The sequence below is a fragment of the Glycine soja genome, chromosome 8 (genome assembly GCF_004193775.1).
Source record: "Glycine soja cultivar W05 chromosome 8, ASM419377v2, whole genome shotgun sequence".
In the NCBI taxonomy this organism is placed as follows: domain Eukaryota; kingdom Viridiplantae; phylum Streptophyta; class Magnoliopsida; order Fabales; family Fabaceae; genus Glycine; species Glycine soja.
In genome coordinates, this window is record NC_041009.1 from 46,990,558 (window position 1) to 47,002,657 (window position 12,100).

A 12,100-nucleotide genomic window follows, 5' to 3' on the forward strand; every position below is an offset into this window, starting at 1 on the left:
AAAATTCAGTGTTTTGATAAGGTTTTTAAGCTAATTACGGATTGATCATCCTTATCAGCTTTAAGGGTACTTTTGATTTTTTTTCTCTCACCCCACTGAATGCATGAGAAAAATTTGCTAGATGCAGGAAGAAAATTCCATAAAAGATACCCCATGGTGCTGCTTCAAGAACTGAACAGCCATTCAGCTTTGCACTATATATAACTACATATAAACATTCCTGTATTATCTCTGAGCACTACCCCAACATTCAGCTGATCATAATACCAAACAGTGAACTCCAAATAACCCCATGCACCAAGTGACGCTTTGACAGATTGTCCACGAGCCACAATACTCCCAATCATTGGTAATATAGAAGTCACCACTACTATCACAGCGAATAAAAAATTGCATGATTAATTTGACGAATGTAAAATTTGCCAAAAAAAATATAAAGGTTGAAAATAGAATTTAACAAAAAATTAGGGGTAAAAAAAATACTATCATAACAACGTGTCACATCAGCTCTCCAAGTTGAAAATAAAATGTCAAAAAATTAAAGGTAAAAAAATACTATCATGATAACATGTCACATTAGTTCTCCATTAATTAACGGTCAAATGACAAATGAAAAGTTAACAAGTTTCTTAAAAATAAAGGATAAAATGAATTAAATTAATTTGTTAAAAATAAAATTCATCAATTTTTTTTTTTTTAAAAAGTGTAAATAAAAAAACCCTAAAATTTTTAAAAAAAATGTAGAATGGAGACAGAAAAAGTGTAGTGTGAAAAAGTTAATATAAAATACTTGTGGCTAGTTTGTGTACAGATTTTATATAATTATAGATAATAGATGATTACACAAGCTGCTCCGGGGTATATATTATTCACAATGATGTACCAATTATTATTAATATTATTGTAACAAACACATCATCATAGATCTCAGACAAACTCCTAGAATATATACATTCCCGAATGCAATAACATAAAATAGCCACAAGCTGGAGACAAATTCAGTTGAGACATAAAAACACTATCAAGTTGGCATGCATTAGAAAATCACAGAGACCATGTAGAATTGAGAATTCCTCAACCAATTGACTAGCAAACTTCCTTGAAGCATTGCATTATTTGCTCCTCTTACTATTAGGAGTTATCCACTTAAACCCCCCACCAAAACACCAATTTTTAGACAATGGACTTTTGTTGAGCTCAATTTTTCAATTGGCGGCTTCAGAATCATTGTGGTTATCTTCTCCATCACCAAACAATGCAGCGCCGTCTGAAGTAACTTCTATGTTTCCTATAGACTCCAGGTCAATCGAACCTTCCCCTAACTGTGCTGTGGCCAGCCTCAACATTATGTTATGAATAATGTTGGGTTGTACAAGCTTGAACTTGTGCTCTGAGGTGTGTTGTTGATTAAATCGACCAGGAAGCTTGGAGCGGCTTGCGTAGCAATCACCACAAAGATCAAAGCCCATCTTCTCCTTACAGTCAATGCATCTATATCTATCTCCAATTATTGGAAACATCTGTACAGAGAAGAGAAGTCACACATTAGCACACTGCAGAGAAATAGAAGAATAACAGTAGCAGATGCTGCAACTTCAAGAGAAGTTTTAAATTAAGAAAAAGAGAAGTAAATAAATTTTTTCAGCCAAGCATCTCAAATAAAGACAGCAGTATCATTCTCTTGCCTTTTTACCATGGAAAGATCGTATTAATTATCACTTTTGAACAATAGAGGCTTTCAGCAAAATGCAATTGCTAGGTGAAACCATGAATAGATCCACTTGAAAAAATAATGAAATTAGTTATGACAAATAACTGTGAAAGCATCATTAATTTAGTGTAGGAGATCATCTCGGACCATATGAAAATGCATTAAGTATTGTAAGTTGGCAGTGTGCTGCAAATAAGCAAGTTACAATTATAGGTTTGTAGCTAGAACAGGGAATTTGTAACTCCCTTTGCGAACATGTGAGACCTTAAGTGTCAATCACATGTGAATAATACCTATTAGTTAACAAAAGACAAGCAGCCACATAAAATGACTGCCATCTATCTAGGTCAATGAAATAGAGAAATTTGATTGAGTGTGTCCTACTATACAAACAAAAAAAAGAATATAAAAAGAGTAATGATAAAAAAAGGAAATGGAAAACAAAAAGATGCTTGATGGACTACAGCTTTTACCCCGCAAAAATCGCAACCAACTCCAATGTGAACTTTTGAGTCAGGATCAGACCACCAATCTGTATTTTCTGGTTTCTTACCACCATCCAATGAACCTGAAAGAAAACAAATACATAGTAACAAGAAGAACACACAAAAAAAAAATACAATAATAATCAAAGAAACACCAAATTGTACAAGGATAAATCAACCACTTTGGAAATATGTAGAAATGTCATATAATATCTTTCTATTGTATTTTAGAGTAATGTACATGATATCATAGGAGTGATTTCCATAATCCATATTATATTCCATACTTTGTTTCCTTAGTTAACTAAAATTAGGAATCAAATATTTAGCATAAATAGGGGTTATGCTTTAACTCTCAATACTTGAACAGGCCAAACCATATAGAATATTCTAACATTCTTAAGGGACAGGTGAAAATATACACACATATTACAATATTTTCACCCAAGTTATAAGCTCCAAGATATCAGTCATGTCAAAAAGATGTAGGCAAATGTACATACAAGAAGAAGGGGTGTCAGGTTTGACTTTGATTTGCTGTAGTTCAATGGCATCTCTCCGCTGTCCATATTCTTCAGGAAATTGTTCCTCCAAAAAGTGATCCAACTCCAAACACACTTTTGGTAATCCTCTAGGATGTGGACTTTGACAAACTTTACATCTGAGCATCTCGTCATCTATGTTGATGACACAAATTTGACAGTACACTGTAGGGAATGAGGAAAAGTATAACAAAATCAGTATACCATTTCAGCGTTCTATTATTAACAATACCAATCAGTTATAATTGAAAGAAAACTTAAATGCATTGAGTACCATGACCACAATTAAGAACTACAGGATGAAAGAGCAGTTGCTTGCACATTGTACATGTCACATCTGCAACTGATAATTTCTGTTGTAGAGAAAGCTCTTCCTGAGGCAATTTTTTTCCTTTAGCAGGAGTTCCAATAATATCAGGCTCTCGGTTCGAAAAGATGGTGCCTTCATCTCCTTCATTGGCAGTTGACCCTGATTGCTCCAGACATTCAGAAGTTCCCACATTGCATGAGTTGGACGTCAAATTCAAAATAGAGGATGAACTAGGGATACCAGAATGACCAAACTTAGCTTGTGATTCACATGTATCAGGATCAAATTGAGGGGAGTAGAATCCTGATTTCTTTTCTTCCTCTGAAACAAGATGCGAATAAGAATAATTGTCAAAATTGGCCCAACAAAGTAGACAAAAGGATTACTTCTATGATAAATACAAATTTACCAGAAAGTGGTTGAAATTTAAACTTGATTTTGGGCCTTAGCAAAAAGCCTGAGTTCTAGAAGATTCTAGAAGACATGTTAAGCTAAAATTCTAGAAGAATGTTCTAGAGAAATCTATTGTAGAAGATAATTCTAGAGTAGCTTATAGAATATTCTAGAATGTGTAAATAACTTTGTATTTATGAAGAAAGTTCTAGAGAATCATTTGTAGCCATTAGATTAAGAGTGTGTTGGCAAAATCCTAACCATTGGTTTAGGAAGAGCCATTAGTATAAATAGGGGAGATGTATTAGAGTTTGTATGAAGTCAAATCAAGCCAAAAATCAAGAAGTGATCATTTATACAAATAGCCTCTTCCTCCAAAACTTTCTAATCTCTCCCATTCTCAAAAATTTCCTTCAATACTAAAATTTCATTCCAACAAAGTGGCATTAAAGAAGGAAGGAGAAAACTGCATTCTCAAGAAGTATAAAAGGAATACAAAGCATCAGAATACAATAAAAAAAGAGAAAACAAAACCATTTGATAAATTTTTGGATATCCATATAGCATGAGAATATAAAATTCAAAAAGAGCAGCACAAGTTTATCCATGAAAAGCCTAATTTGGATAAAATTATCAAGAAGTACCCTATAGAAAATGAGGTAAAATGGATCAAACTTCTCTCAGAAGTTAAAGTCAACTTGTGGGTCACAATTCACAAGAGAAGAAGAAAACTTATACTGACATGATAAGAAGAAAGGAGAAAGCAGCTACTTTAGACAGCTAGGGAACATTTTTTTCTTGATAACAAATTATTTTACTATGTCCCCTGGGTGTTGATAAGAAGAAAACCCTCTATCACATGAAAAGAAACCACCACCTAGAGGAGGAAGGTATAATAATATTATAAACAGAGTTAAGGGTTTGTGGCTACCTTTATGGCTTATTAAGCTTCAGATTGAAAGTATAATTTCACTAACTCAATGGATATAGTTAACAACTTTTTACTTCTGACATATTTTCTTGCAAGGTTCCAAGTTGTACGCATCTAAGAGTCTCAGAACTGTGCAACAATAGTCATACAACAAACTCAAGTGACCAATTAGAAGTAATGCATCTTCTGTATAGATACAGATCCAATCAGAAATAATTTGGTATCCAATCCATTTGGTGGTCTGGTCATATGTGAATTCAAGGACATAGCAATAAAAGCTTTGCATGGAGGTGTGGTACCTAGCCTAATTGAATCTCACATCTGACATGCACAAAAAAACCCAAACCTTATGTCACAAAGTGAGGTTGGTTACATGGACTAATTCATTGATGACATGGCACCATTGGGATCTACTAAAAGAAAAAATTTCAGTATTTAGAGCAAGGTCTTTACTAATGGTTTCTCTTAATCTTTTGTTAGGTCTTCCTCTACCTTTTATAATTGAGCGGTCTTCCCTTTGATCCACTTTTCTCACTAGTACATATATTGATCTTCTTCTCACATAAGTACATAACAAAACGACCTTAAGTGAGTTTCCATAATCTTCTCCTTAATAGATGCTACCCCAACATTTTTTCTCATAATCATCCATCCATCCATTCATCTTAGCATTGGGATATGTAAAATGAAACAAGGGATCCTGAATTGAGCTCGTGTCACTTGGGAAAAAAAGAATGGACCTGACAGAAGTTTCCAATCATACTCAATCATGTTGCAATGCATTGAGCACACAGCTTGAACGAATCACCATTAATATTCAATGAATTTAGGAACACCATTGTATTCAATGCATTGCAAAATAAATCATTGAGACTGTATAAGAAACATTGCAGATGTATATTCAATATGCTCACGCATAAGTCATTAGAGAAAGAGGCATACCAAGAGTTTGGCTTTCCCTTCTCTTGTAAGCAGCGGTATAGATCTTGAGAAGCAAAAAGTGAAGCAATTGGCAAACTGTTGGGAAGTGATAGTATTGATTCCTACATACTGGACATTGAGACTCCCGCAGACAACTCATTGAATTATAGACACACCAGAAACAGCACATGTGACCACAAGCTGCAAATAGAGAGAAAAAAGGACTGAGAATTAATCACACTAATAACATATTCATATATATTTCTAGAAAATAATGGTGCCTTACATAGCACAATGGGCTTGTATAATAGATCCCTGCATAATGAAAATAAAGTCAAAATCAGTACATACAATTTGAAAAATAAAATATGGCAGCTCATATACTAACTTAAAATAACACAATAGCCAATCCTTTTAACTTTAAACAATAGATTAAAAAATTCAATGCTCGTGAATGTGCAACCTATAATCCATCAAGAGGCAAGATTTTTGGGTTTTAGAGTCAAATTTTAATTTTTCATTTTTCAAATAAATTATTTTTAAAAAAATTTTGAGGAATCGTTGCTCCGATTTATTCATTTTCTCTGCATTTACATCACGTTCAAAGAATTTGGAATTCAATTGCAATTTCAGATGTAAAATGCATCTATACCAACTTCAGATCGAGAAGAAAAAAAAAACCTTGAAATTGTTCCAATCAACTTGGCTTAATTCCAGAATAATTTTCTTCCAAAATAAAAAAATTAAGGCATCGCCGGTTACCCTTTTGAAATATGAACAAGAATTAAGGCACAAAATTGAGGCTTGATGAATAACATAGCAAAGGGTATTTCACATTCAAATATATATGCAATTGAAAGAGACTAACAGACAAACGCAGCAAACAAAGGAATCAGGCATTTCTTCATGTTCATTGTCCTCCATGATTTGATCTCTGAATGCGTTGTTCTCCATTTTCTGAATTGTTTTTTTCGGTTCACCCTCCAATCTTTTTCCTCTGATTGTTCTCCAACAACGCAGAGAGAGCGGTGGTGCCACAGAGGAGAGTCAGGATAGGAACGAACGAACAAAAGATGCTGTTTGTTGTACAATATATATTTAATTAATTACAACACCAAAAAATATATAGATTTAATTACTAAGTATATTTAAAAATAAATAAAAATGTCGAATTAGTCAATAATTTTTTTATTATCAATTATTAGTCATTCTACCCGAATTTTGAACGGGTTATCTACATCTATATAAAAACTGTACAACCAGCTTTATGTATTGGATGATGAACAGTTTTCTAAGTTTTTTTATTTTACTTTTTTTTTATTCTTTCACTGTTTTTACTATCAATAAATTTTTTTAGATAATATCATTATTAAAGGGGGGTTTCAGGCCCAAATTTGGGGGGGAGGTGGGGAGGTCCAACAAAAAAAAGCAGAATAATGAGAAATAGAAAAAGACTAGATAAATAAAACTAGACACTCACATCTTTAAAAATCTCAAGGAATATACTCCAACAATAAAATTCTAAGAAGAATATAAAATAGAAAAATGTGTTAGAAGGAATGTTTGTTAATATAGGAATGAAAATAGGGATGATTAAAACTTAAATTAAATTGACTTCTTTAAAAAAAAAAAATCAAAGCTCAAGTATAGTTTATTATCTCTCCTAAGCTTTTACTTTAGGTTCTAACTTTTTAAAAGGTTTAATTTAGATAGTTGGTCTACTTAAAAACCTTATTTATATTAAATTTTTAGATCCACCTATTTCAATATATAACAATTGTTTAATAGGTGAATGTGAAAAAAAAAATCTATATAAAACAAATTATAAATTATTAAAGATTAAATAACTAGTACGAGAGTCCGTGCAATGCACACACAAATTGATTAAGCTTTCGAATATTTAGTTGTGTTCTATGTTTTCTACAAATCATAATTTTTGTAGACATTATTTTTAAATTTGTTGAATTACAGGTAGATAATGCAATTAGATAGTAAATTTAACTATTTTGGTACTTGTACTTATACGCATAATGAAAGTCTCAAATCTAAAATTTAAATCAAACAAATGTACCAGTAATAACATGCAAAGGGTACCAAAAATTAATTACCTCCAAAACAACCAAAGAAATTAAAAGTATCTCAAGCATGCAGTTTGCAAGGAATAATGATCTGGAAAGAAATACATGAAAACCAAATGTAATAACATTGAAATATATAACATGTTTGTTATAATAAAGATGTTCATATATCTAATAACTTTACAAAATTATAAAAATATAATCTAAAGCATCATGTGTGGTATCATAAATCACCAAGAGTTATAAATAATATGTAATAAAGATTGGTACAATTTATCCAAAGGTTTTTTAAATTCCTACTCAAGACATGAACCAATGATGGAAATAGGAAAATTATGCTTTATAAGAGTAGAGTTTAATCTATTTATATGATATAAGCTCATTTTTAAGGTCTAATTTAATCTTTATGATAACTTATTTAAAAGTCTCTTTTAAAAAAATATTCAAACAATATGATGTATTAAGAGGATTTAGCTGAGTTGGTTGAACATGATGTGTAAATATTATAAACCCCTAGTATCATGTTCAATTCCAACGGATAAAAAAATAATACAATGATGTGAATCTCATATAAATGTGAGTCTCATGATCTCAACGTAAAGTCATATGAATGTGAATCTCATGACATTTCAACACATTGAATTCTCGCAAACAACTCACCAAAAACTTATATGAATGTGAATCTCATGATCTTAACGTAAAGTCAACTCTAATAATAAAATGACATCATTTAAACCACATTTCATATCATCATAAATTCATAAAAATCTCAAAATAGTTAATTTACGCAAGGAAAACAAACATTAATCACATCAACATCCAAACTAATCATTGGACTAAAAACTTATTACTAAACTCAAAATAGTCATTGGACGTTGGATACGACATTGAATGCAAAAATGGTCGTTGGATGTGACACAGGACACAAAAATAATCATTGGACGTGAATTTTGCAAAATTGTTTCTCATGACTTCCAAATTACCCCAAAACAAACTCAAACTCTTTTCCACCAATTCCAAATACATAAACAACATCAAAACACTTCACAAATATGAACTTTTAATCAATATTCATCAAATAAATAGCAAGCCAAATTTTAAAAATCAAAACCTCAAATGCTCAAATTTCCATTTTTAACAACATGATTCATTTTCCAACAACCTTGAAACCAATTCACAACAACCTAAGCATAGAAAAAGATAAAACTTCTTTTACCTATCAAACCCAAAAAACTTTCTTTGAGATGAAGAAAATGAAGAAAGGAGGAAACTTTGGGTCTAAGGAGGAAGTTTTCTTCAACTCTACTAGCAATTCAAACTACAAGGACATTATCCATACCCAAAACTGACACAAAGTCAGATTCAAACCAAAAACTAAGCCTTTTCCATGAAACCCACATGGGTGCCTTAGTGGAAAAAAAACAAAAATGGAATATAAAAGAGGGAAGAGAGGTGTTTACCATACAAAGGAACAACCAATGGACACAAAAATATAGGCAAAAAAGACTTCCTTTAAGCAAGGAAACCAAGTTCTCAACTCTTCAAGGAATGTGTTTTCTTGGAGAGAAAGAAGAGAGCAAAATGAGAGCTTTTGCGTTTCTGTTTCAGATTTTTTAGAGTTGAATGAGAGTTTATGAATCTTGCAATTTCTTTTTTCACGCCTAAACCTTACTATGCACACCCACCCCTTCAACCATAAACTAAAGTTCACTCTCTTAAGCCCAAAACACTAAAACTCACCAACCACATACACACATACAATCAAATCACTAAATTTATTATTTAATTGATTCAAGTACTTAAATTAAATTTAATTTCTCTTATAATTTAATTAAATCACTTGTACAAACAATAACAAAAACACAACATTACAACATGCATCTTTTATTATCTCATATCCATTGGATCTGAAATTACCTTCCTTTGTGATTGAAATTTGAGTTTGAATTTTATCTATTAATGCAAATTTGTGGGTAGGTGTGTTTTTGTGAGGATGGCTTAGGTGTTGATAGGTGTTAACACTTGTCATTAATTTGTATAGAGTATAATAGATAAATTTATATTGATGATTTTGTTTTTATGAACTAATTAAAGGTCTCAAGTTCAAATATCATGTATTTAATTGCATTAAATAGGATAAATATTTTTATCATCCATAATAATCCTACTTAAGTAAGATTGTTTTCTATGAAAAATACTTATGATTTATACCAATAAAATATTAGTCATGATTCTTTGGGGAAAATATAATAATCCATCTCCTATTTATTTATCATTTTTCTATTATGATCAAGGTTTCAAAGGTTAACACTTATAACTATTTAATTTTATTTAATTTTTATTAGCATATTAATTTTTATTAGTATTATGATGGGATTACAAGTACTTCCTAGAGGAGATGATCATGCTTAAATCTAATAGAATTATTATAGGTGACTAAATTCTATTTTTGAATATTAAGTGGCTAGAGTACTTATGTGGATTGATTTGCGTATTCAATGATTACTTTTTCATGATTATATCATTATTTTATTGTTATTTTTCGAAATATTTTTAAAACTGATTCATTTTTATTAGTATTTTAATTTTATTATATTATAATTTTTATTTACTTTGTTATAACATTATCGTATATTTATTTTTATATATTATTTTAGTATGATTTAAATATATATATATTTATATAATTATCAATGTGGATCAATTTGTAAGATTTTTTTTAAAGTAATTGTCTCATTTTTTGTTATGTATGTGTAAATATAAATAAATTATAAAAATTTAAAATCACGATTTGTATTTCAATTTTTATTATGGGGTATATATTTTTCTGAATGGGATGTCTGATAAGGGGGAAATATTACCGGTACGTAGGATTTAACAGATTTATATAATCATAGAAATTGTTAGGATAAAATATAGGCAAAATATTTGACTTTATTTTATTCAATTCAAATCAAAACTATAATTGTCCCTTACTAATTTGTATAATATAATTTGTGTTTGATTTTAATACATTGACCGTATTAGAAAAATTATATTATCAACTAATTTAAAATTGTTTTAAATATAATTTTTAAATTAATAATTATAAAAGTTAATATTTTTTAATTATATCTTAAGTAAATATGTAATTTTTACATTATTAATATATCTCTATTAAATTCATTTAAATTTTGGTTGCACAATGCACGATTATTTTCCCAAGTTTTGTCATTATCATAGCTTCTTAGTGGTCGACGACTCATCGCGGAGAAAGTAAAATTGTGACTATCTTTTCCCATAAAGCTACAATAATTGAGCAATGATTATTAGAATATTACTGAAAAGGACATAATTTTGTGTATACGTGTATATTATTTACTTTTTAGGATATTAGACCTTTAAGTTTCCCAAAAATCTAAATATTCTCAAAAAATATTTTTTAATTATGTTTTAAGCTAAACTTTTCTCATAGGAGGTGGAAATCCAAGATGTCTATATAATAAGTTTTTTTTAATTATTTTTCTCATTCCAAGAAATATCTTAGACGTAGTCAACATATTTATAACATTTGCTGAAAACATGATTTTCAAAAAATCTAATTACCAGAAAACATAATTTGCAGTGATGAAAAAATGTTTATATATAAAATGTAATACATATTAAATGAGGTAAGTAGGGTTGTTAGAGTAACAAGTTTACTTATTTTCTTATTCACCCTGAAGTTTTGACAAGGTGAATTTTCTAAATTCAACCTAATTAAAGTGGATCAATCCAACATGTTGGTAATAATATATTAAACTTAACATTATAATTAGTTAAATTGTATAATTAAATAAGTATACAATTAATTATAAAATTGACTCCGTAATTAAAAGGAGAATAAAGAAAAAGACATGTAGGCTCAAATTGTTCCCCTAACAATTAATTTTTATCAATAAAATAATATACAACTAGAATTAAGATATATTTTATAAAATATATTCCAAAATAAATAATATAAATATAATATCAATTTAAATAAAAGATTATTTATTAAGTTAAGAAGTTATGTTATCAATAGATAATTGTTTATATTCTTTAAAAATATATGATATTAAACTAAACTAGATTACTAGATTGAGAATATTTAAAGTATAATTCAAATTTATTCTCAAAATACATCAAAGTCTAATTTCTTAAATTACAACCTGTCAAAAGTTTCGGGAATAGGTCATGAATTAAGTGGCTTAATGATTCTCACGTTAGTCGTAAAGAAAAAAAGTAATTGAATCATTAAAATAGGTAATCAGTATATTATCATCAAAATCTAAAATTAATAGAACTACAAACAGTTTTTTTATTCAAAAATAAGTAATAAGAAATTTTTAACAACTTATCCTCCTTACTCAATTAATTCAACTAGATCTCCCATTGATTAATAAAAGTTTCTGCATAGCAACTGAAATGCTAGAGATTTGCCATTAGCAATAGTTAGTACAAGTTATCACTCTAGTGTAACTCATCTATTCATGCTAAAAGTCTAGCTATTAATAATTGAATTCTCTGACTGTAAAAAAAAATTGAATTAGACATTTTTGTGAAATTTTACCGTGCTGGGTGTTAGTACATCCTTTTACTGTCTATTAAATTCGCCATCGTTGAAAGGCATTGTAGTTCTTTAACCCATTAGTAGAAATAACGTCTGAAACAATATTTTAAAATTAAAAATATAGAGAAATTAAATTTATGATTCTTAATTTTTTGAAGT

The 12,100-nt window shown here is 29.5% G+C and overlaps 1 protein-coding gene across 1 annotated transcript; it reads right to left on the reverse strand.

Annotated features, from left to right (window-relative positions):
• Positions 1-839: 839 nt before the first annotated feature.
• LOC114423754 (E3 ubiquitin-protein ligase PRT1-like) lies at positions 840-6,371 on the reverse strand. The gene is made up of 7 exons (XM_028390622.1): positions 6,162-6,371; positions 5,580-5,608; positions 5,315-5,494; positions 3,013-3,369; positions 2,700-2,903; positions 2,185-2,279; positions 840-1,520 (listed from the first exon to the last, which is right to left on the reverse strand). The coding sequence occupies exons 1-7, from the start codon at positions 6,245-6,247 to the stop codon at positions 1,206-1,208; spliced, it is 1,266 nt and encodes a 421-aa protein (XP_028246423.1). The 5' UTR covers positions 6,248-6,371; the 3' UTR covers positions 840-1,205.
• Between the last annotated feature and the right edge of the window lie 5,729 nt (positions 6,372-12,100).